This window comes from Polistes dominula, unplaced genomic scaffold (assembly GCF_049000335.1).
Source record: "Polistes dominula isolate Pdom_NZ unplaced genomic scaffold, Pdom_raw_medaka contig_49, whole genome shotgun sequence".
NCBI classification, from domain to species: Eukaryota; Metazoa; Arthropoda; class Insecta; order Hymenoptera; family Vespidae; genus Polistes; species Polistes dominula.
The window spans coordinates 5,427,975-5,455,769 of NW_028300914.1; the positions used below are offsets into that span (position 1 = coordinate 5,427,975).

A 27,795-nucleotide genomic window follows, 5' to 3' on the forward strand; every position below is an offset into this window, starting at 1 on the left:
GGGGATAAAACTTCGAAAATGCTCGTGTAAAATCGCAACTTCAGTCAACGATGGGATCTCGTAATACAATGCTAAGGTTTTCGAGTGGGTACTTGGAAAAAGTTATACGATGCATAAATCTTTTGTACTTTCGTTCTAACATTCTTTTTCTCTCGTCAAACTTTTCGAGAAATAGTTACATTTTTTTAGCATAACATAATCAACAACAACATTCAATCCAATCCTACGATCGGATTGAAATACATGAATTGTGTTGTCGCAATAGATGATCGAGGGAAAAAGAATGTTCTTCCGGTAAATGACCTTTAAGAAATAACGAAGATTGTGATAGAATATTCATTAAACACAAAGTTAAATTTATTCAACAACTCGTTGAGTTGAAATCTGATTTGGTTCGCGAACCGCAGATTGGGATTGTAGATGAAGGAGAGGTTTCCGGAAGGAGAGCGGTATCGTTTCAGGTTCGTGAATTGGGCTCAACGTTGGACCACCAGCGGTTCACCGTAGGTGCGTTACGGTCTCGCACACTGACCGACATTCCTGCGGTTGGAAAGGAATGTCGGTGTACCGACAAAAGCCCCTAAGCTTGACCTGGTGTTAGATTAAAAGTCTTATTACACGTGTTTCTAAGAAGAAGAAGACTAACAAGGATAATTACAAAGACAATAAGATAAACTAAACGAGGTGTCAAATAGAAGAGATGTGACAAGTGCTTCTGTAAAGGGTAGATTATATTATCTCAAACTTTCCAGTCACTTTCTTAACATTCTCAAAGATTTCTACTAATTTTGACACTTTGTAAAATATCAGCAAACAAGAAACGGATCATTTTTCATTATTTTTCTATAATACCAATTTATAATTCAACAATAATTGTTGATATTATTATAACCAAAATAGTATCCAATTAACATCCCTTAACCTAATTCATAAGCACTCAACAATACACCCAATCGCTAAATCAAATTTCAATTAAATTGGTTTTAACAATTAACCTCATTCTTTTGATTGTTTCAGGGTCTGAACATCAACCAATCATAAATCCATTGACCATACTTGAGAATCCAGGTGATGGGGAAAAGGAAAAAAACAGAAAAGGATAAGAAGAAAATGTTATCCTTGAATGGTTTCCTTCCTGACCTTACCTCGTTTCGCTAATTCGTTACCGACCTTGCACGAGCTTCGAACTGGGCTGAGTTGGTGGGGGAGGAGTTTGGGCCTGGCCAACTCTTGGTCCCGTATTATCTTAGCAATTGGTTTAAACACTCGCGTTGCTCGCGGATCCGAAAACAACGCGATTATAAGTTTAAGGTAGCCGAATGAACTGAACAGGACCAAACATAACCGATCAAGAGAGCGGTACACGACTTCTCGTAAAATTATCCGTAATAAAAGCATGATTTACGTTCACGTTCTTGAAAAACGGATCGTTCAAACGTTCTTCTCTGCTCCTTTCATTTTGTTCATTTATTTCTTTTTCTTCTTCTTCTTCGTTTCGTCGATCGAGAATGACGAGGTCAACGATGACGACAACGACAAAGACGACAACGAAACGTCGGCAAATTCCCTCAGGAAGAACTCTGACCTTTCGATGAAATAAAAAAAAGAAAAGAAAAAAGAATATTGAAGATAAAAAAGATTTATAAAAGATTACAATCTTTTTTTCTAACACGCATCTACAAATATACTATCTTATTAAATTGTAATTAGGCTTCATATAATTTGATTTATCTTCGTTAATTATCGATTGTAATTTGTTTACTACAATGAAACGTTCTGCATGATCGAATTTTATTCATATGTTTTTTCTGCTTGTTTATCATTTACTATAATAGTATATTTTATTACTCATGCGGGATAAGTAGTTCTTAGCCCCCTCTGTTGCGGTTGAAAAATGGCTAATTATCCATTTTATAATTACAACGTGAGTTTTGAGTAAATCAAACGTTTATTTGTGCTCGATAAGTTTACTTGTCCCACGCAAATTTTACTTGGCTCACGTAAATTATATTTGACATATGCAAATTGATAGAAAATAAATGAATAATGAAACAAATTACAATTAAAGTGTCAATATTTAAAAAATGAGTTTGACAATTAAGAAGCTTACTTACATAAAAATAAAAGTAATAAAATTAATAAAAAATGAGTTCTAGTCCCGACCTGATCCCAGAAACTGATGAGAGTTTTGACGAGGAGTCTATACCATCTGAAATAGTGGTAATTTTTCTTAATTTTCTGTTCTTTGATTTTGGTCTGGGGGGGGCCTCGCCCAACTCCCCACTAGGGCTTCGCTTCTGGACTACAAATTTGCGTGACAGTATGGCGCCGCATTTGTAATAAAAAATAGTATCTGCAACTCGTGCGATGTTGTCGATTACCCACTCGAGTGAAGCGAGTGCGCACATTCGCATAAGACAAATTACCACTATTTCAGGTGGTATAGACTCCTCGTTAAAACTCTCATCAGTTTCTGGGATCAGGTCGGCATTAGAACTCACTTTTTATTAATTTTATTACTTTTATTTTTATATAAATAAGCTTCTTAATTGTCAACCTCATTTTTTAAATATTGACACTTTAATTGTAATTTGTTTCGTTATTCATTTTTTTTCTATCAATTTGCATACGTCAAATATAATTTACGTGAGCTAAGTAAAATTTGCGTGAGACAAGTAACTTACAGCGGAGGCTAAAATACATTTGCTTCATATAAATTAAATTTTATTAGATATAATTATTGAATCTAATTGAAAGTAATGTTTATATTTTCAGGAAAATTAAATCTAATTATTCAGTCAATTATGCAGGTATTTAAATGTAACACCATTAAATTAAAACAGGAACTCGCAATCACGATCAAAAAAGAATATGTTCTATTATACAAAAATTTCATTATCCGTACAGTTAAGTTTCTCAATTAATTTAATTTTACTGTTCATAGATCCATAATATTTTTTTTTCGAAGAAGATCAAAGTATACGAACGAACGCGCGTCTTTCGAATCTCGTAACTTTGGATTAACGCGTTTCTCATAAACGTGAAACGTCCGTGAAGTAAAAAGCTATTTCATTTCACAAGTATATTTTTTCTTATATTTTTTTTCTTCCTCCTCTTCTTCTTCTTCTTCTTTCGTATTTCTCGATACGGAAGGGGAATTTCGAATGGTGGTGCTCGTAAACTTTTGTGAGACGCGTATGACGTAAGCGTAAAGTAGAACGCGCGGCTTCCATAAGTCGTAAAAAGGGCCTATAAAATTGTACGCCTCCCCCGTTCGAAACGAGTCCACAGCAATTTCATATATTTACGAGAATCCTCCCGAGTCATGAAACTAACATTAGAATATATCCTTTCAACTCCCCCCACCACCTTCTCCTCCTCCTCCTCCCCTTCCTTCACCTGCTTCTCATCCCTTCCCTTTTCTTTTACACTTGAGCCGACCATATGCATGAGAAATCGGTTATTAAATATGCTAATTAATGAGTCATTTTTAAACGATTCTCATCGATCAACTTTTCGTCGTATTTTAAATTGAAGTCGAAACATTAGTAGTAGTAGTAGTAGTAGTAGTAGTAGTAGTAGTAGTAGTAGTAGTGTGTGTTTCTTGATATATGTTTCATTTTATTTCATTTTATTTTTGTTCCTTACTTTATGGGAGATAATTCTCATGGGAAGAATTATTTGGATAGGAATATGTAAGGATTGAGAAACGATTAGGTATTAAATTAATTGATACTCTCGATCATTGAAATATACCAAAAATTTATTTACATAAAAACATGAATATAATACCTGTAATATTTCAACAGCTGCGCATTTTTTTCAATATGGTCAAATACCCAACCAACTGGCGACGAGTCTTCAAAGTAATGGTATTGTCACGATATTTAATAATTAAAACACACTTCCACGGTGAGCGAAACAACTCGTAAGAATCTAAATCTAGGACTATATCAAAGAGAGAAAACTAAACGAATTATTTAAAAAAAAAAAAATATGAACAGAAATAAAAGTAAACCAAAAGAATTAATCGATCGGTTTATGATCGAAACCAAAAAAAAAATAAAAAAAATTATATAACATATATTACTTAAAGAAATTTGTTATAGGAAAGAAAAAGGCATCGTTTGCTCTTCTCTTCTTACAATTATAATTTAAATTATTCTTTTTTTTTTTCTTTCCTTCGCAATTTTCTCCTTCTAATTTTATCTCAACTTTTTGAAAAACAAAATTTTGCATTAATCAAACAAAAGAAAAAAAAACAAGATCCGTCTATGGAATAGGATTTTCTATACTTGCATTATTATTCTTTCATAAATAATAGCATAGCATTGTTTTTTTTTTTATTACTTTTGTTTTCTTTTTGTTTTATATTAAATCAGTCACGATATCTTCGATAATAATTGTTTGTTTGTAATTTTTTTTTCTCTCATTTTTCTTTTTCCTTTTCTTCGCAATTATTATTCGTTACAATATTTACAAAAACGTATACGTACAACTTAAGAAATATATAAGTGAAAAGGTACGATAGAACGATTAAATTATTATTACCATCATCATACTTATCATTGGCAGTTATAGTAATTTCTCATTTCGTGTAATCGTCATCATCATTGTTATCACCATCATCATCATCATCATTGTCATCATTATCATCGTCATCATCATGATCATCATCATTTTGTCATCATCATTATTATCATTATCGTCGTCATCATTGTAATTTAATTTAGAGCTACGAATCGTCCAGAATTTTGTTCGATTTCAACAAACTCGCCGATTCCTGATCATTTTCTTCTTTTGCCCAATTTTTATTTCTTTCAACCTAAACACATCACGAGAGTAAATTTCGAATCCTCTTAAATTTATCTACATATTATAATATATTGTTTATCTTTCTCTTTCCCTTTTCTTTTTTTTTTTTTTTTTTTTAATACGATTTTCTTATTTAAATTTCAATTTTTGTTGAAGATCTATAATTTTGTTTATTTGTATGCATTTATATATAATTATTAGATCATTATAATAAATATAAATATATATGTACGATGCTGTTAACACATTGAAACGCCAACCAATTGCAACAAACTAGATTTTTCATTTCTCCATCATTCAAGCCGCCGCATGGGACATCGGTGACCGACACCCTTAAGTTTTTTTTTTTTACACCCGATAAATCATCGTGGCCTAAACGCAAAAGTATTCTACAAAAAAATAAACGAAACTTAGCGTTTTTAACGCGTTAAATTGCGAGAAGAATTATATTCTTTCTCGATCGATGCAAAAAAAAAAAAGTTTAGCAAAAAAAGAAAAAAAATGGCGAACTTGTTGCTCGCAAAAAAATAGGAGAGGCGCATTTAGTTTTCACTATTTCCATCGCATATCAATCTCAATTTCACATATCAAACCGATTCGTCATCGATCATACAAATGTATTTACGTGTGTACGTGTGTATATTTATGTTTATGATACGACCAAGATAGTATCGTTTAAAACGACGAACAGTACGAGCAAACGTTTAAAAACCACTAACAAGCCAATGATTTTTCGTTTTTTATTGAATACTTTTCTCCTCATCCTTAGCACATCCCTTTTCACTCTCTCTCTCTTTCTTTCACACTCATACACACATATTGTTATTAATTCTCGCGTACACAGTTTACAGCATAGATGAAAATAAAAATATAACAACATTATTTTCAAAACAACATAATAATAAAATAATAAAATACGCAATTTGTGTGTGTGTGTACACACGAAATCTTTCTTAATCCTTTCGTTTGCTTTTTTTTTTGAGACATTGCTAGTTTTTTTTTTTTTTTTTTTTTTTTTTTTTAAAGGATTATCGTCATTTTCTTTAGCTTACAAAGATACAAACAGTGACGAATAGAAATAGACGGGCAGACAGAGAAAGAGATGATTGGAAAGATCAATTTTTTTTCTTTTCTTTTCTTTTCTTTTCTTTTCTTTTCTTTTCTTTTCTTTTCTTTTCTTTTCTTTTCTTTTCTTTTCTTTTCTTTCGTTTTTTTGTCAGTAACGATATGAACGATATTATTTTCGTAGAAATTCATTTCGTATTAAAAGTTTGGACCTAGTTTATTATTATTATTAATATTATTATTATTATTATTAATATTAATATTATTATTATTATTATTTATTATTATTAATATTATTTAAATCGGTTTACAGTCAGGTTTATTTTTTTTTCACTTCTTTTTTGTTTCTTATTACTTTCCTTTTTTTCCTTCAAAAGATCGGTAATATTAATCTCAAAAATTATTTCTGTAAATATTATTGGTTCAATTTGATTTTACCGCGCGATTTCAAATTGAATTGAATCGGATTGAATTTTTATATCTAGTGCTGATATTTTGTTTTCTTATGTTATTTTCCTGCTTTTGCGAACAACTTTAGTTATTTAGTTAATCTCGCATAGTTTTCATCGTTTTATTTATATTTTTAGTTACTCGATACATGCTAGCCCACGATATCATAGCGATGTGTATATCATATGCGTACGAAAAGTATTTTCAAGTCAAGTTTTTTTTTTAAACTTGGTATTTTCTTTCCCCATCCCCAAGAAAGCGGACACGACCATAATTTACTTTCTTTCATAGCGTTGTCATGTATGTATACATGCATATATATTTATATATAGAATATATATATATAATAAATATATAAATCATCACGTATATCATAATAAAGAAACAAATTATGAAAGAGAGGGAACGAAAAAAAAAGAAAAATGTTCTATATATCAACACGTTGACTATCGCGTAGGCCACCCGTGGGCGACGTTTGTTCTTTTAATAAGACCACGTAACATTCTTTGACATTTAAATCTTAATATTGTGGCCAATAAAAAACGATGTAAAACTTTAGTAGCAATCAACGTGTTGAATTAAAATAAAAATTAAAGAACAAAAAAAATAAAAAAAATGGCATAAACGAGATCTCACGTTTGTCGTTAACATTAATATATATTTATATTTATATATTTATATATTCATTTATACGTTATTAGTATAATTTGTGTAGCGAATAAAACTATAAGTAATACATATATAATATATATATAATACATATACATATATATTATATATATACGAGTGTTTCGAAATTCTCGAAGGAACTCTCATCTTCCACACATATTATAATAGAGAATTCGAAATAGTTTTTGTCTCAATTTAATTTGAGAGAAATAAGAAGAAAAAAAAGATTGAAATCTAATCTAAAAATCGCTTATATATTTCCTTTTATTTTATTTGTTTAAAATTTTATTCCTAATCCAATCGTGTCCACGTTATTCGTTAAGAACGTATTTCGAAAGGGATACAGTATATTTAAACATACACAGCATCATTGTCAATTATATCGAATATAAACACACATATGTTATTAGTTTCTATATACACGTTAGATTACCTATGTATGTATAAAGGATCATTTATCTGTCAATCAATCAATCGATCGATTAATCAATCAATCAATCAATTTCATTAATTAATTAAGCGCTGTCAACGTTACACAACGTCGCATTAACTGTTCTATCTTTTTTTTTTATTTTCTCACGTTATTAATTTCTTTTATTTTTTTTTCTTTCAATATCGTTTACTAACTGCATTGTAAAGCACCTTGGTTATCAAAATAAAATAAGAAACATAAGAACCAAAAAATATAAAAACCAAAGAACACGTACAGTAAATGATTTGGAATTGCGAGATTAAACACCGAACGCTCTTTTTTTTTATCTAATAATTTTCGTTTTATATCAAGCGAAACGATGCACGTTGTAGCATTAGATTACTTAGAATCTCGCAAAATATTTTTTCGACTAAGACTCTTCCTTTCATTTCTGCTATACGAGTAGTCATTTTTACTTTTTTTTTCTTTTTTCTTTTTAACTTTTAGCAAATAGGCAGGATCTAAGCTTGATATTTTACGTATATCACATCCTTAAACGCAGTTTAAATGCAGTTAAACGCAGTACGGCACTGTTTCATCTACGTGTCAATTAATGACCTTGAAGTGGAGGGGGAGCATTTAAAGCACATCATTTTTATAATTCTCTTTCTTTCAATTGAGATTTTTCGGCAGTGATCAGCGTTTTCCTTTTTTTTGTCTTTTTCTGTTTCATCGAACTAGTTTCAAAAATGTTATCAAAGATAAACATAAAAAAGTTTATCAAGCAGGGCGACAACACGAAAAATTGAAACAAAAAAATAACGCATGTCATAATTGGACTTTTAGTTTGATCCTGGCACTTTAAGATAATTGACATCAAATATTTTTACGATATCAAAGTAGAAATTATTATGCTCGTAATCATCCAAGTTGTTGAATCAGCGTCATGTTATTCTCTGAGAAAAGAAAGAAGAACATTGGTATATATCGTAAAAAGTATTTGACAAGGACCGAGACGAAGCTAAGCTTGAAGAATATTTCCCATTAAATTAAACAAATTATGTTCAGCGAGGCGAAGCAACAACGAACATTGTTGAACGTTGTTGTGCAGGATGATACCACGAATGAAAAATTGAATGATGGAAGAATTTACAAAAATTTGTCCTTTTTTTAATCCTTCCACCAGCCGCACAAGCAGCAATACCATCGCCTCTCTGGATGAGGTTGTATTATCTGCTATTGTCAGTGCATCGCCCTAGTCGTGGTCAAATGCGTGGTTTCTGCCCTTTTAGGTGGAGGTGGTGGTGGTCTCCTTTTACTAGCAATGGCATTGACGATATTGATGCTACGATTTTCATCAGCGAATCTGACGGTTGCTTGACGAGCAGGACTCGACGCGTACTCGAGGGGTGCATGGGGATCCGTCGTGTAGACATTTTCGTAGAGATTGTCAACTCCATAGTGTTCCTGTACCCAATTGGATACGTTGGTTTCTCGGTAATCAGCAACAGCTGGTGGTGGATCTCGGAAACCTAAGACTTCGTGCGGTGTTGTGGTCGAGTCGAGTTTACACTTTTGTGCAACTTGCCATTTTTTTCTCATGACTCGTTGGAGATCCTTTAAAAAGTCACCTGGCGGTGCTTGATCAGATGCGGCTAATTTTTTAGGGGACGTCAATCGCGTACTGTCAGATCTTCTCGGTGGCATCGGTTTTCTTAACGGTAAAGCTGGGCTACCGGGTTCTTGTTGAGCTGGTAAATTGAACGAGATCTTCTTACCCGTGCCACTTTTTGACTTGGGTGACGTTGGTGGTTCTTGGATGGTCACTCGACGTTGCGGTTGAGGACTCGACGCAGCTTTCAACTCGGCGAGATAGGGCGGGGCAGCGTAATGACTCGTACCCTGTTTCATAGCACTCCTTCTTACCGTGTCCATATTAGGATTTGGCCTGATCGGATTAGGTACGGTATTGTGCCCGCTCTGGTGACTACTCCCGTAAATCGATTCAGATTTCGAATTCTGTCGCGTCAAACTTTGCGTCCCAACGTGTTGCGTTTGTGTACCATAAGCTGGGGGTGGGACGAAGGGTGGCGGTGACGTGAAACTCGGCGAACTTGGTGCGTAAGTCGGTGTGCTGGCACTCGAGCCAGGATAGGAACTGTGTGGAGAAGCCGACGAGTTTGCTGATGCACCCGTCGCGTTACTGCCGCTTTCATAATTCTGACTGTTTTGTTGGGCAGAAGTATTTTGTGGGGTGCTTGTATACATTTGATTGCTACTATTAGATAGCCTTGACGCAGTATGCGTAGGCGTATTCTCGGGAGTCATCGAATTCGACGGACTACTCGACGTTTTTGGTCTCGCACGACGTATCGTACCGGTCTCACCAACAAGTGGACTCGGTGGTGGTGGTAAGGAAGCAAGACTCAACGAAGAACCAGTCAACTCTGGCGTGTTGCATACTGGAAGTTCGCCTAGTCCAGGTGGTGGTGGTAAAGAATCCAGAGAGAGATTCGAACGAAACATTTCTGGGGGTGGTGGTGGTAATGGTTCGCTATCGGATTCCCCTTCTTCGGCAACTCTCGATGGAGACGGTGGTGGTGGCAGAGATATGATAGAATCCATCTACAATAGAAGATAATGAACTGATCTGTTCTAATGATAATAGAATCTCGTTAACAACTATACTCGTCTCCAATTACTTACCATACACGGTTGTATAGGACTGGTCGGTGTTTTGGATTCTTGACTCTCCGTTCTCCCATATCCCATAGGACTGGCCCTTTCCCTCACCGGCGTTCCAGGTGGTACAGGACTAACTGGGGTTGCGTTACCAGATCTATGATGTCTTTTCAAAGTACCCGATCCATCCGAATCAGTGCCACTTCTTCTACGACTGTGTCTTCGGGTTAGGGTACCCGAACCGGAGCTGGTTGGGCTCGGGCAAGAATCTGGCTCGTCGCGTACTGTTTCACCGACTTCCTTCAATTGCCTCGTTATCGATGTTAGAGGAAGTTTTGGGTTCATGGAAGGTTTTCGCTTAATTGTTCCCGTTGGAAATTCACCACACTCGAAAGCCACCTGGGGAGATAAGGAGAACAAATACATTAGTTTTCGATTCATAATCTTTCCATCAAGAAAATCAAAATACATGAGGAATATTTGATTACCTCACAACTACTCGGTGCTCCATCGGACAAACAACCGCTGGAACTGGAACTACTGGCTCTGCTAAGCCTTCCATCGTTATTGTAACTCTGTCTCTGTTCCGAATTGTAACTTTGTCTTTGACTATCGTATTGCCTCGTCGTAGCTTGTGTCTCGTGCCTTGAATTTTCGATGAATTGTCTAGCATTGTCATTGGTAGTATTATATTGAGTTTGATTAGGTGGTACGGCAATCGAGCTGACCGAGCACGATCTCGCGTGTGCCAATAGATCGAGGTCTTCCTGTGCAATCTCGTCCATTACCAACCTGTAGTTATCCATTAGTTGTCTACCGTATTTGGCAAGCCTAATCCCAACCATCCATCTTTCCAAAGACGCATTATCTTCCGCGCATAAAAATTTGATAAACTTTGTCGATTTTGGTTGCTGTAATCTCGGATGTTTAATGGCGAAACAAAAATCTGTTGGTGCTTTATACTTTTTCTTCCAACCGACACCGTAATAAACTTGATTGACATCAAATGTAGCCAAACATACGAGATCTCTAGCAGTACGTGCCTTTTCTTTCGGCCAATAATAAAGTCCAGATGCACGAAGTATGAAATGATACTTTTTCCAACCCTTTTTACTGTCTGATTTCAAATACAATGGTCCCTCAACCTAAGAACAAGACAAATCTGGTTTAGAAACGTTTCAAAAGATTAATACAAAAATTGATAAGTTGCAATATTTACTTCAGGAACGCCAACATTGATACTCGTGAAAAATTCTTCCAAAAGCATATTACGAGAATGATCGTCGTATTCATTGCTACATCTGTCTGAATGACCCAACAGGAATCTTTCAGGAGTGAAGAACAATTGATTTTTATCAGGCCTTTCAACGAAGAGTAATTTGTTTTTGGAGTCTCTTGTCCAAAGTAACAAATTTTCTACCAGTAGCTCGTGATCTTCGTATACTCGTTCTACAAACAAAAAAATACTCACCGTTAGCCAATTAATTCAAATATATTCAAAATCCAAGTGTTACAATGATTTTTAAATTACCCATAAAAAGGTCTGGCAAGTGTTCAACAACAGCCCATTTGGGATCCATTGGCACGTGATTTTTATCCGCAAGAAGCCTAGCAACGAGACCAACGTTCATTCCCTCATCTACTAGAAGACTTTTCCCACTACCATCTAATGTGAAAGCTTTGATGAAAAGCTTTTGAACACTGGCCTCTCGCATCTTTTCCAGTGCAAGTCGTATCTTCTCAGCTTTCGCTCTTCCCGCAGCATCTAAAAATTTAACGTTAAATTTTTAACCGTTCACAAAAATGTGTCCCAAATAAAATATCAAAACTGAAATATATATGTTTAAATACCAACCCATATGTTGATGCGGTTGCTGTTGAGAAGCCGTATGAATGGCGGTTTGTGGTGGTTTGTGTCCTGAACCACTGCTACTTGCTGAACTTTCACTGGACAACATCGAAACAGTGTCCGAAAATGCGCTGTCATTGTCTGGACTATCCGTGCGAATACCTTTGACAATAAACATCATTTGTATTTCGCAATTTGATTTTCGCAAATCAGCAAAGAATGACATATGCAATCGATTGGCAAAATCAGAAGGTATCACAAACAAATTGATTGAACGAGTAATGACGGACATCAGAATGAAAAAAAATCCCTTACCACCCTCGTTTTTGCCGATGTCAGTGTTATCGGTAGCAGTGATCCTTCCGTTATTGGGACGACTCTGTCTCTGAGAATCCTGAGCTGGAGTAGTGGCTGCGATATCACCGTCGCAACGTCGTTCCAATGCGCACAGTTCACCGAGTATTGCATCCAAGTCGACATCTTGGGAATCTAAAAAAGAATAAATTCATATAAAAATTATTTAGAGACGGGATATCAAATTTAAATCAAAATCAATAATCTTCTAAACAATTAACGTGTGTGTTGGTTAGCCTTGATCAAATGACTGATAGAAAAAAAAAGAAAAAGAAAAAAAAACAAATACGTGGTAGAGATAAAATTGCGTATTTAAAGGTTCACGATCGGATATCTCAATGAAGTATCGGATATCCTGATCACATGTTCGCTTGTTCTCAATCAGTCGGTAATGCTCTGTAACAGAGATAATGAGAGTGGAAAGACGAGGCTACTGTGCGGGGTTAGAGCACGTACCCGACCAAGAGAAATGTCTCTCTCTCTCTCCGGCAATAATATTGTCATTAGAAGTGTTTCAAAAGCTAATACTGATATTTATCTTAAATAATAATCAACAATAAAATGATATAACATATAATTATAAAATGAGGAACGTGTCGAGGTTAATTGGGAATAGAGATAAATCGATTATCGTCTTAATCGATAATATTCATTGATACGAAATATCTGACTCATATCAAACACACAACACAACAATAACGTTTATAATCTCGAATTAACTGCGCGTGCTATAATTCAAAAATAGAACTTGATTTACAAATGATTTACAAATTAAGAAACTTTGATAATAATCGTTGAGTTTGCATACTTCAATACTTTGTTGATTACGATAACGATAGGCAATGAACTTGTTTTTTTTGTTTTGTTTTTTGAAAACATTAATAGATAGGAAAAATAAATGAACACGATAGAAAGAGATAAGAATATTGACGACTAATAGAAAACGAAGGAAGGTTCTCGAGTAATTTGCGAAAAAGTTAGGTGAAGAAAAACGTAAAAGAAAAAGAAAATTCTAGAATCGGATCAAATCGGTTAGGATCCGAGTAAAGTAGAGTAGAAGAACGTTCCAATAACATAGAATGGAGTTTAATGAAGATGAAGATGAAGGAAGGAGGGGGAGGAAGATCCGGTAAGAGGATCTGTGATTCTCGTAGCTCTGTTGCTGCTGATGTTGGTGCTTTGTGCCAACTTATCGAACGATCCCCCCTTTGGAATAAAACCAGTTTTACACTAATTGCCGGACATTTCTTCGATCATCTTTGGTATTCGCGAGAATTCAACAAAACGATTGTTCGTTCAACCGTTAAACAAGGACTCCCACAATGTCCCAACACTTTTGTGTGTGATTTTCTTTAACCTTCTATGTATAAACAGGTCAAAAATGACAGAAAATTCTTCGTCTTCCTACGTAATCAATAATCACACGTTTGGTTAATCAACATTCTTTGTAAGACATATATTATGCGAAAAGTTTTAATCCAATCGTACGTTCAATATGATCAACGCAAAACGACGACGTGAGATATTTTCAACATTTCTCATTTCTTTTTTCATTTCCAAATTGCAATATTCTCTTCTGTATCGGAGAACAGAAGGTCCATGAAACCGCGGAAATGTGTGCAAATTGATTGATGAGTCGAAATGAGGAAGCATAAGCGCGATGAGAAACGTTCCGGGAAGTTAAAGTTGGAAACGTTTCATTCCATTTGAATAAAATGATCACGTAAATTGAACTTTGATGTATTCTCTAAAAAAAAAAAAAAAAAAAAAAAAAAATACAGAAGAAAAAAAGAACTAAAATTGCATTTACTATTACTATTATTATTATTTCACTATGGTCGAATTTTCACAGTGGAACTTTGAGTAACAACAATGTATCCAAATTATCAGAAGTAAACTAGTGAACAAACTGAAAGCATGGGTGCTAGATGTTCTTTGTAGCGTAGTAATTATCGCGGATTGTTAACACGTTAAGCGCCACGTCGGTCCCTAGGGACCGACGCTAGACTTTCCGTTCAGGCCACGTCGGTCCCTAGGGACCGACGGCAGACTTTTCGTTCTTCTATCGCGGCGCGTGTGTCCGTCTTTGCATACTTGTGAGACTGAACATTTAAATTATGCGATATCGGTTTTAGTTTGGTCAATGCTTCAAGGACATCTATGCAACTGAGGATTTCTTACGCGTTTGGGCGTTATTAGGCCTCGCTTTTCGGGTTTTTCTCTACTACGACGGAGAAGGGACTATACGGATATAAACAAAGTATATACAAAGTATTTATTGCGATTTGAAAATGTCAGGCTCTCGAGTGCATCTTATCTACAAGTGGAGAGGTAAACATACGAAGGCAAGCCCCGGCCGGATTACGTTACCCGACATTTGTTTATACTCTGGCTCGCCTATCGGCGAGCGGCCCGGCAGAGCCCGCCTGACGGCTAACTGTGGCCTGAACGGAAAGGCACGCAAATTCGGCGTGGCGCTTAACGTGTTAATCGCACATGATAACACGGACCCGGAGAGTTCGTTAGGATAATTAACGAAATTAGCACGTGCTCGTGGATGAAACGAGCATCAACCTCGATAACACACCAACAAGATATTGTACTAACAAACTATTCAACTATTTGCTTAACTACCTCGACCGTGAATATTCGAAACAATCGATAGGTTTAATAAATAACGAAATTTATTTTAAATAATTATCAGACAAAAATATTCAAATTAATTTTCTCGAAGCATGAATAATCTAAACGATTGGTTTATTAAATAATCAAATTTATTTTATATAATTATCAGATAAAAATATTCAATTTAACTTCTTTGGACATCGACAAAAAAAAATGTGTATTAAATAATAAAGTTTATTGTAAACAATCGGATAAAAAATATATGAATGTTTTTAGGAGAGGGAAGAAGGTTGCAATGATGCTTCTTCCATGAAAAACAAAATTAAGCTCATTCTGCATGTAAACCATGCGAGGGCGTTACATTCCATCGAGTTCGAGAGAACAACCAACGGGGCCATAACGTGTGTGTGGGTTTCGATGACGATACTGTTAGCTTGCTCCAACTCGTTCCTTCATTTCTATCTCTCTTTCTTTTCTAGAATATTTCATGCACCATTTTTTCAACGTCTTCCTAGTCTATGACAACGAAGAAGAGGAAAGTAAAACTTCAATAGGCTTTGAGTTTAGATCATAACTTAACACGATTTACTTCCCTTTATCCGACTAAACTCGTTTTACTAACTATGATATAGTAAAATAATATACCAAGACACCAACACATATAGGAAACTTAGTTAAGATGGGGTATAGTAAAGTTCTAAAAGTTTTCCAGTTGGCAACAACAAGGATCAATTTTCTATCTCGTATTATACTTTGATCGTTCGTACGAAGACAATTCTGGTAAAACGAATTCGTGGTATACTTTGGAAAATATCATTTCTATCACGTCGGCGATACTTGACTCCTCGTGCAAGATGACGAGAGTCATGTGGAATGTTAACGATGTTCATACGCGGACAACAAAGTTCCAATGAAAAAAAAATATATATATGTATAAAATGCATACGATACACTTTTAGTTAAAAGACATTTGAGAACAGGTAACTTAACGATCAAAAATTCTCAAATTAAAATTAAATATAACTAAAACGAAAATGTACGTAGTATTTTTAAAAAGATTATGGGACACAATCACAAACACAAAAATCAACTTCCGCGTATGATGTTGTTCTTTTAACAAACAATCGGTTGTTACAATCAACGTTACAAAGTTCGTGTACGTTGGGTAGTTGCATCGCAGGGCCGTAGTATCCTGCTACGCCGAGTGAAAATAATTGAATATCCGGGTGCACGGTGATCTTCGCTACGAGTTAACGTCCAATAATAATATACGATCGAAAGTAAGTACGATTGGTGTGTAAGTATTTATAATAAACTAGTATAGTAAGTAGAAGAAGAAATAACTAAATACATACTTGTAGATATCTGCAAGTCAAAGTACGAATAATAGGACACATAGTATTTCTATGTGTGTGTTCGTGTGCGCACGCGTGTGTCGATGTATTATGAATGAAATGGAAACCGGAAGTAGAGTAGAACGCGATGGCCGCCCGCTCGTTGCACTTTCCACGACACAACTTTATAGTGATAACGTTAACGAGCTGAGTTCTCTTTTGTTTTATTTATTTTTACGTATTTAATTTTAACAGCTTAAACATATTTTTATAACGATTTGAAAATAATTTTTTATATCAATATAATTTTATCATATAAATCTATTTGATTTTGTTGTTAATTTAAAAATATATTTAATTTATAACGAAATATTTTATCTCTTTGGATTATTTTTTTATTTACAAATTTATATTTCATTTATTAATATTTTATTATTTTAAATAATCAAAAATATATATATCTTAATTTATGAATTGGTAAAAGTTTATTCTTAACGATCAAATGTAAATGTTCAAATGAAATGAAATGAAATTAAATTAAAAACAAAACAAAAACAAAAGAAAGTTAAAATATATTGTTCAAGAAGTTTACCGTTAATACAACGTAACGTTTTTACCATGAAATAACGTCATCGTTTTTTAACCCGAAAGCATTCGAAAGTACAACCGATGACGTCGTCGATAGTATGTAGTCTGTTGGTGAGCGCAAGTAACCGTGGAAATAAGTAAAACTCTTTTACATATACTCCTCCACCACCACCTCTTCACCTCCTCCTTCGTATTCTGTAAGGAGGATGGGTTGCTTTCTTCACACAAAAGCGAGTATGTTGGGCCACGTGAGTCATGGCTTCCGAATGGTTGAAAAATATCCTTACAGCTCGCGTAACATCGATCTAACTTATTCGTCGTTGATGATGTAGAAAGAATATCTAACACCACCACAAGTAAAAGAATCATGTTTAGAAAATAGGGGAACTGTTCAAAATTCTAACATAAGTTCTGACCACGCAGCGGCACGTTTATGCATAGGTGTACGTGTAACATGTACGTGTACGTGTATGGGTGTGGATGATGCGCGTGTAGTGCATTTTTATATATGTTCAATTATTATTATTACGAATAAGCAGTCAATTTTTCATGAAACAAAAAACAACGATCATTGTTCGTAGAAAATTATTTATCGTAGCCAAATAAAAAAACAAAAATTTCGTCTTACCAGGAAAATCTTCATTTTTTTTCTTTTTTATTTCTTTTTATCTTCGAAGAACAAATCGATAAATATTGTTTTTTATTTCCATGTAAATGTTAAAGAAAGATTGACGTTTTTCTCAGGAAAATGTTATTTAAAGTGTGTTAAAATTACAACGTTTTACAAATTATAATTTACGGAGGATATCTCTGGAGGTAAGTAAAACTCGTCTTTTGTTTTTTCAACGATATCTCAACGATGATTATAATTTGATTAATTTTTATTTCGTATATATATATATATATAAAAAACAAATAATAAACGAGAAATATATTACGAACCTCTCTTTTTTAGCAATAACGAAAAATATTTATACCGTGGAAAAACAATCAAATATATATTTAATATGACAAAGATTTTTTATTTTACGATTCCCCCTCGACAAAAATGTCATCCGTGTTATGAATAACCGTACACACGGGGATTTGTCAACGCAGTTAATCATTTATCTGTCAAAACGAAAATCCTCGTGATTACGATAGACATTTTTCTTCATTATAAAAGAAGATTGAAAGAGTAGGAAGGGAGGTGTAAGAAATTCAAGACAGTTTACGAGACTGATAACATAAATTCGAGCACACGAACAAGATTTGTGTATCTACGATTTGATCGAAGTATCTACGAAACTCGAAGGACAAAAGTATATACGTATTTACTGATATATATTATTATAATTATTGTACGGCAAAAACGACGTTATTACCTTTGACAGTAAGAAATCCGAGTATGCTGTCGTTGCTACCAAAATTCGTGAGCATCCTCGTGTCGTAAGGAACGGATAAGGATCCTCTTAAATTACTACCACTGTTGCTACTTATCAACATCTTCAAACACGTACTAACAATTTAACACGATAAACACCATAACACACACGCCATAAGATACAAATTACAAATAATAAATATTACCTAAACTCTTGTTTTTATCCCAGCCATTTTGTATCCAAGCATGTGCAATGGAAACAAAATGTTTATGGCGTGTAAATACAAATTTTGATAAAATATGTTCATATGATGGCACTCTAATTATATGAAGAAAAAAAAGAAATAAAATTATTGTGGGGTAAAAAAATGAAAGAAGAGGAGATCGGAAGATAGATGATCGATAAGATTGTAAGAAAATGGATAGAAGAAAAAAAAAGAACCTTTGAAACCCGTAGAAGATACGCACGGTGCGCGTGACAACGTTCAACTGAAGGCCTTAAGGTGAACACTCTCGCCTCCTGCCCAGAGTTTTCCACGCGGACGCGCCTTTGCGCTTGCGTATTGGTGCAATATTCCTATATCGTTTGTGTGAACGAACGCTTCCACACATCTACACAATCTCTCTATCTCATTTTTTTTTCTTTCTGTCTCTCTCTCTCTCTTTCTCTCTTGAACATGTAGTTGTGTATAAGTTGTATATGAGTATATATACTCTTGAAGCTAATGTACACGCGCGAATACACTTGTGCAAGCCCTATGTGCCTGTTTATTATCAACTACCACCACCACTAATGTGTAGATCGTTTCTATCCTCAACTCTGCTGGATCGTTCGACCGATTAATAACCGATTTTCTGCAAATTATACTCGAGGTCTTTTATTAATTACTATACACGCTGAAATATATTTCAGAGGGTTTTTTTTGTTTTTTTTTAAATTATGGAACAATATTATTTGGATCTGATAAAAAGGTTTTGCACTTGAGAAAAATATGTCGATACAGATATTATGTATAATTTTGTGTAGAATATTGAAAAATTGTTTGAAATTTGAAAAAAATATGGTTACATTTGTAAAACAATTGGATTTAAATACTCGTAATATTAACACTGAATTTGTTATTGAAATAATTTTTGAAATATTATTTTTATAATTTTGTATAGAGTATTTAAAAATTGTTAAGATCCTAAATAAAGATTGTGTTTGTAAACTATTTAAATATAAATATAGACATAATATTAACACTGAAATATTAATCAGTATTTTATATAAATAATTATTTAAGTATTCCTTTTATAATTTTGTGTAGAATGATACAAAAATTATTGAATAATCTTATGGGCTTTGAAGAAAAGATTGCATTTAGGAAATATATGAATACACAGATCGTAATATTAGCAACCACGAAAGTCTCTCATATGGTGCAGAAAATTTGTATTGATTGAAGTGTGGGCGCCAGTGGCGATTCGACGAATTACAAAGGATGCTGCCTTCAGCTACTAGCAGGATACGCGTATCGAATAATTCGTTCATTGTCTAAACGAATCGACTGAATAGTTCGAAAAATCCTAATAAATCCTAATAAATTCTTTTTATAAAGTATCATTCAAACTTTTAATTTGTTTACACTGGTACTATACTGTAACTTTTCTTTCATTTGTACTCTTATTTAGCTGGATTCATTTTATTTTACTTTAACTTCAACAATCCAATTAAGGAAAGGTTACTTTAGACTTTGTTGAGTTTTGCTTTTATTTTACAAATAATTGAAAAGAAAATTAAAAGACAATTTGACGAAAATACCTTTTAAAGAATTACTTTAATTCTGAACATAAAAAGAAATCATTTTTTTTTGTTTTAAATGTAAGTTACAAAATTTGGACAAACCACAGGTAGTTAAAATATTTATAATATTTACATGTTTCTTTGTAAGAACACGTTCGCTCGTAAGCTTGCTAACAAAGAACATTGATACTTATCTCCATCGTTTTATCTACTTACGTGACGTGACTCTTTTCTTTCAAGGTCAATCATCGAAAGATCCAAGTGAATCGTGAAAAGATGAGACAGTCTTCACGGTACTATTAACCGCGACCACTCGTGCAAATCTTTCAAAAACCACCAATTGTTTCTTCAATTTTCACATTAGCAAAGAGAACTTATACGCAAACTTCGAAGTTTCGATCGCAATTCTAAGTTCATTCACCCTTCTCTCTCTCTCTCTCTCTCTCTCTCTCTGTTCTCGTTTTTCTTTTTCTTACTTGGCGATTATGCGAATGCAAAAGCGTTGCTTCGATAAGCTAGAATAACCCACATTAATCGAACCGAAGTCGCATTTTATCGTAAAAGTCGCCAAGTCTGATTAAGTATTTTTTTTTCTTTTAACATTTTCTTCTAATAAGATTTTCCATATTTTCTTATTGAACACAAATCTTAAAATGATAAATTTTATTTATGATGAGTCAATTTATATATAAGAATTCATTCATTTCATTATCTTTTCGTATCGTTAAAGTTCTTAGAATATTATTATTTATCATCCATCGTTAAAATCGTATAATCGATGATGCGTTTAATAAAGTTGCAATTACGTGTATCGTTTTGTGCAACGTTCGATAAAAAAGAAAATAAAAAAAGAAAAAAAAGGATGACCTCGTTTAAGCGATGTATATTAAATTCAGCAATTTTGCAAGACAAGAAAAAAAAAGAAAGAAAAAATACCTGCAACACGCTTGTCCGAAATTCGCTTTGACGATTTGAATTTGAATATTATCGAAATTGAAACGATCGAACTGTACATTCGACCGCAACCGAGTTTTGCAGAAAGAGAATTAAAAAAGAAAAGAAAAAAGAAAAACGGTGAAGAGAGAGAGAAAAATAATATTCGAACGAATCACGCGCGTTCGTTCCTTTTATCGTCGATCATTCCAAATCGGATTTCTCGCGTTTTGCCATAAGTAAAAGAAAAATCCTTAGCGAGTTATATTATTTCGCTACGACCTCGCTGTTTTTAGAACTTACTTGCAATTGAATCTCGTGATTCTCTTGTGGAATAAATTTTACGAAGTCTTTCGACAAATATTTTATTATATTTTATTTTTTTTTTTTTTTCATACAATGTCATCATTATTCTCGTCTCTGATGTTTTGCAACGAACGATTATGCAAAAACATATTCGAGTTTTGACGGATTTGTAAATTCTGACGCATTGTCGATAAAAAATTTTATTTCGAAAAAGAACAAAAAGAAAAATATCATCGGATAGTACAAAATTTTGTTTGATAAAAGTTTTGTCGAATTATAGATACAAAAAAAATTGTATTCCATAGGATTTGTTCATTAAAACGCCCCTAACAACCCTTGCAGAATTCCATTGTCGGTAAAAATTTTGTTATTTTTTTTATTATATACAATAGATAATAGAAAAAATTGTCACAGTTCACGTTTGTTTGATTGACGATGCGGAAGCAAGGATTATTTATTGAGACCACCCACACCCCCTAACGCAGTTTGCTGTTTTACGTCTCCACGTTTGAAAGAGGTTTCAAGTGTATTAAAGTGTATTTGAGTTAACGTTAGAGCGTAAATCAAACAATGCGAATTGAATAATCGAACGCGTTTGCCTCTCCTCGAGTGTACTCGAAAACACTAGAGTATCCGAAGAAAAGCCAACCATTTTTTTTCTCACATACAGGAGATTCATCGACGTTTGACGTGTATTTTCAAACTTAAATGCTTCTATGCTTCTTCACTTTATTGTTGTTCTCTCTGATCCTTTTCGAACGATATTTTGATGGAAGCGTAAAAAAGTTGACATTGCAAGAATAAAACTAATAAATCATGGTCACCACTTGTGTCACGAACATAATATCTGCTTTTTAGTATATAACTTTGAAACAAGCATCAAATCGAATACGAGTTTGTATGAATTATTTGTATCATTGTTTTATGCATCCCTTAATCATTCTTAAAGTGAAGTATATTATACAAAATTTTGTATATTTTATATTTTTATTTAACTTATTTTTCTTTATTGCAATTGGAACAAATTTACAATGCTTAGAATTATTAAATTGTAAAGATATTCTGTAAAATAATTATACAAAATTTGATCGAAATAAAATTGTAGAACGTTTACGTAAATATTTTCATTTTTGAATAAAATAAAATAATTTGATGGTAATACAGTTGAGGTACATTTAAATTTGTAACAGAATAGATTTTATCGTTTTTTTATTATCGTGTACCTATCAGTGATTACGTATGCAATTGCAACAGGTGCTAAGAAGAGTCATTAAGTACGAGGTGTTCATCGTGAAATATATATATATATATATTGCAAGAAAACGTTGAACCTTTTCCGTTCGTTGGACTTAGTGCTTTGTTTTGCATAAATGTATAAGGTTAAAAACGTGGGCACTTATTAATGATTTATTTACTTCATTACGATAACGTTCATTGAACGAGCTTGAAACAACGACACCAAGTGACAATAAAATAGAATTGATTTCAAAAATTCATGTCAAAAAAAATTCGTACGTAATATTAGAATGCAAAAAGGTTTCAGGATGTAGAACGTCGATCAAAAAAAATAAACAAAATAAAAAAATAAAAATTGCTGACAAAACCATTTTTTCGTTCGCTTCCTTCTTTTTTTTTCCTTTTTATTCTTTCAAAGTTCCATTCGCAAGCAATAATTCCCGATCGTGTGTTTAATTGGTAAGCTTTTTTTTTTGTGCGAGAGACACAAGCAACGATGACAATGGAAGTTGGATACTCGTAGCCAAGCGATATGTTGCAATTACTGTGCCAATTTGCCGATACTAGTCTCTATCGTGATTCTTTTTTCTTCATTTTAAAAAATTTTTTTTTATATCAATGCCAATCGAATCGTTGCTTTGTCAGAAACAGTATGACACACACACACACACACGTACATTTTGGCCCGAAAAGTCGCTTACTTCAACGAACCGAAAAATCATAAATCTATCTTTTACCAAAAAATGTGTAGTTGCTGTATAAATCAAATAATTCTTGTTCGACAACGTTAACTGCAAAATTGAAATACTAAAAAAAAAAAAAGAAAAATAATATCATAACTCACAATCAGTTAAATTAATTTTGTATTTTATTTTGTAATAATTGTTCGTATTTTCTTGATAATAAATTTGTCGTAAATTTAATTTTTGGGATATCCTGTTCTAATAAATCAAGATCACGTCAACGTGTTAATAATTTCGATCGAACGTCGATCTCGATTAAATGATAAATTTCTTGTTTCCTTCCAATTCGTTTAATCGAATCGATAAATATCTTTTATTCGATCAATTAAAAATTAACAAGGATACGATTATTATCGATATATCGATAAAAAAAATAAAAATCTAAAATAAAAACCATTGTAAAAGATTTCATCGTTGGTAGGTAGTTGCCCTTTAAAAACTTGCATTTATACCTGTTAAAAGTGAAAATGAAAGGGAAAGGATCAATTTGAAATCGCGTGAACGTTGTTACCCCTCTCGGTTTGTTTAATTAACTAATGAACCCCGCCCACGGTCACGAACTCAGACACTTTTATTACACTCGCAAAATGTTCATAGCACGGATGCATTCGCGTGCAGGGATCGCGTGCATGAGCGCGAACGCGATTTAGAAAACAAAAAGAAAAAAAAATGTGTCAGTGATAAAACGGAGAATTATGAAAAAAGAAAAAAAAATATGGGACTCGGAATACACCGTCGTAGGCAAAATTCTATTGGAAATTATGATCTTTTTTCTAATTAGGATTTATTATTATAATTTTTTAATTAGATATTACATCTTATTGCGAAAACAATAATTGAAACAAAATATATATTGGAAAGATTATTGAGATAGTTCGAAGTAAAAAAAAAATGTTAAAAATACCTATGTTTTGCGAATATTTATCTAATTACTATAGTTTTTACATCATTGTTATTATGTTCTATTAAAAATGAGAACAATATAAAAAATGCAAATGGAAAAAAATAATATGGGCGTTAAGTAGTGTAGAAGAGTCTGAAATATGTTAAAAAATTCTTATGTTTTTTTTGTATAGGTTGCAATTAAGTTAAATGGCACAGGTAATAAACTCAAAGTTCTCAACACGTAGGTTAAAGTATCTAATGTCGTGTATTTTAAAAAGGCGAGAATATGCTATATTTTCCTTTGCGTCTCGCATCAAAACACGGCGACCTTAATGACGACTGTGAGAACACAATGCACGAACGGTTTCGAGCTGTCGTAAGCGTACGCTAATCTCGAGTAATCACTTTTGAGAACGAACAGTGCCTGAAGGAAGTGTCAGTATAGCAAGCTAGCAAGCTGTTGATTGTCAGACTATAATACTCGAGAAGCAGAGGGTTGAATTGTTGTAAGTTCGTGCTATTCAAATTACATTTGAATCTACTAATTGGTGGTACAAACATTTATTGCAACCAATTTAATGTATACAGTTCAAATTATATTCAACCAATTTTTTGATACTTGATTGTAATATAAATTAAGGGATGAATTGTTATGAATTCTTGTTCTTCATATCATTAGAATCTTGTAAATGCTGACACTAATATTTATTGCAACCAGTTTAGTAGATGCATCTGAAGTTAAATTATTGTAAATTTGTGTAGTTAAAATTATTAAGAATCATTTAAAGGCTAACACAAACATTAGAACCAGTTAAACGGATGCACTCATCAAATGATCTATAAAAATATTTTAATAGTAATTCCTAGTAAATTGATGAAGTTAATTGTCTACCCTGGAGGTTGTCTAGGTGATCCTAGAAAAGTATGAATTAGTCTTTCCGGTTAGCTGAAAGTAGAAAAAAAATAAAAAGAAGTTTTCCGATATCCTTTCAGTTGAGAATTTGCCAGAGGTGAAGGAAACTTCAAGGAACGTTAAGAGTTAGCCACACGTTGTATTTAGGAATGCTATTCTAACTAATAGTAAAAGAGAAAGAGAGAGAGAGAAAGGCTTAAGGGAGGATAATCCAAAAAGGGTAAAAAATGAAAAAGGTAAAAGATCAAAATAAAATCGAGTATACGATTTACCGTGAGACGTTGAAATCTAATACGACGACCGGTTGCTTTCTCATCGTACCGAGAGAAGGAATAGGAAGAGGATGAAAGAGATATAGGATAAAGAAAGAAAGAAAGAAAGGGAGGAAAAGGGAGGATGAGCTTCCAGCAATTTCTTCTACCTCGATCTTACTCGTAACTGGCTGGCTAGCTGCTGTTAGTTTGCTGTTGGCAGTGGTGCTGTCGCGTGAGAAGAAATGATTTCTCCAAGAAGGAATAAATTAACGTGTTTTAAAACGAAGAAAAAGTGTGGAGAAAAAAAGGAAGAAGAAGAAAAACAAGTAGTAGTAGTAGAAGAAGAAAATAAAAGTAAAGAATCGAATAAAGTTTGACGAAGATTGAAAGAATCAACAAGGAATACCACTTTCCTTCAATTTACAAAACATGGTAACAAAAAATATGAGAAAAGTAATGTAACAAAAAGAAAAAAAAAGGTCTTTAAAATAAAATTATGGAATCTTTACTTATAAGGAAATAAAAGTAATTTTTTTTTCTAAAATAAATCAAACGTTTAATAAACAATAATATTTGTTTTATTACCTTTGTCAAATTGTAATCAACGTGTACCTTAAAAAAAGGTCCTGAATAAAATAATAGAATCATAAATAATTAAAAAAAAGGAAAACGGTTCAAATTCCTTCGAAATTAAATTTTTTTCGAATGATCCCACACCTGATAAATAAAACACATTGACTAATTTTTTTCCTTTTTCTACCTTCATTACATTCCGATAAAAAAAAAAACTTGTTCAAGTCTTTAATTAATGACAGGACGCATCGGGACGGATGCGTAAGTATTCCAAGGCTCGTCGTAAATCATTTCTCGTTACGAGTACCAGACGACGACGTGCTCTCTTTGTCTGGAAAGATTCATTGAATGAAACTAAAGAGAAATAAATAAATACAAAGAGAATGAGAAAAAAAGACAGATAGATAGATAGTAAGAGAGAGAGAGAGAGAGAGAGAGAGAGAGAGAGAGATAGAAATAGAGAAGGGGAAAATTGATTTATGTATCGTGGATGAATCGTTCGACGTTGATCCACTTAACGACATGATCGTAAACATCGTTTCGATTGAAAAACATAAAAAATCATTCGAAAGCTCAAGGACGTATTATAAAAAATAACAATAAAAATAAATCGAATTTCCATTGTTGTTACTCATTGTCACTCTTGATTGAAATTGGAAAGCTTTATACATATGTGGAGTGAGTATGTGTGTGTATACGTTGAAATAGTAAGAGGTGTAGATGAGGTGGAGGAAGAAGTGTGGGGTGGTGGAAAAGGTAGAGGAGAAACGTCCAGCATCCTCGAGGACGACGTTAGATCCAATGCATTTGAAATTCTCTCGTCGTTTCTCTTCTACATAGGAATTCGGTCGTCGTTCGATTCAACGTTGACGGAATACTCGGATAAATTTACGATTGGTCGTTCCTATTCGACAGTGCAATCGGACGTTTGCTCTTAAATTAAATGATTATGGTTGACGTCTCGAGTGTTTCGATCTGCCATGGATAAAATAATTCGCTAAATCAATTAAAATCGTAATTAATCAACACGACAGGATCAATCTTTTTATTATTTTATATTTGGGGAACTTCAAATATTTTTTACGAAATAATTTTAAATATTAACACACACAAGAGTATACAAATATAAATATATTTAAATAATTTTATTTAATATATAATAATATATGTAATATTTATTATATATTATAATATAATTTTTTATATATTATATAATAATATTATAATATATTTAAATAATTTAAATTATTAGCAGGAATATATATTTACTTTTTGTTATATTTAAATAACGGTATATCAAATTATTTGTTATGTGTATTTAATTTAAAAAAAAGATAAATCTTGTATATTACGTCACTGATATAAAATATTTGATCAAATAACTGACTTTATTCAACGTGATAAGGTAAATGTCTAATATTTTAGTTTAAATTTCAAATTTGTACGATATAAAAATAATTTTAATAATTTATATATTTATGTTAGAAAAGTTATTCAATTTATTTAAATCAATATCACAATTTTCATTTATATTTCAATTTAATTTCTTTTTTAAATAAGCTTAAATTTAAAGACGAATAATTATAATTGTGAAATAAGTTATGTTCTATTGGAGATAAATGATATGTACAAGGAAGATATACGAAAGACAAGAGAATTTCGATACGATAAATTTGATATTTAGTAGAATTAAAGTCACAAGCGTTGTTTAAACTACAACAATCGATATGGTGTCAGTTTCTTGCGATAAGAGGATCGTAAAGTATTCCATTTGTATCGGTTTAAAGTATTCATCCGATACAATTTGAGATATCAAGGTACGACATTGTTCAACTCGCCCACCTGCTAGACTCCGAACCATCGTAAAATTCTTTTCAAAAATTGCATAACTTTCATTCCAACAAATAAAACAACGATCTAAGAATTCTGCAATTTACGCATACACACACGCAAACACACC

General features: G+C 33.0%; 1 protein-coding gene across 6 annotated transcripts in view; it reads right to left on the reverse strand.

Annotated features, from left to right (window-relative positions):
* Positions 1-3,745: 3,745 nt before the first annotated feature.
* The window catches only part of LOC107065045 (uncharacterized), a 137,014-nt gene continuing 112,964 nt past the window's right edge, over positions 3,746-27,795 (reverse strand). For 5 of the 6 annotated variants that reach the window (XM_089169843.1, XM_089169842.1, XM_015318339.2 and 2 more), the window contains 7 exons: positions 12,258-12,431; positions 11,949-12,104; positions 11,625-11,858; positions 11,313-11,542; positions 10,582-11,238; positions 10,118-10,492; positions 3,746-10,036 (listed from right to left, as the gene is read on the reverse strand). In XM_089169843.1, the coding sequence (XP_089025969.1) occupies positions 8,654-10,036; positions 10,118-10,492; positions 10,582-11,238; positions 11,313-11,542; positions 11,625-11,858; positions 11,949-12,104; positions 12,258-12,431 (3,209 nt within the window). In that variant the 3' untranslated portion in view covers positions 3,746-8,653. Of the gene's footprint in view, positions 10,037-10,117; positions 10,493-10,581; positions 11,239-11,312; positions 11,543-11,624; positions 11,859-11,948; positions 12,105-12,257; positions 12,432-18,207; positions 18,669-27,795 lie in introns of those variants that run through there. The other variant, XM_015318343.2, reaches the window with a different exon arrangement.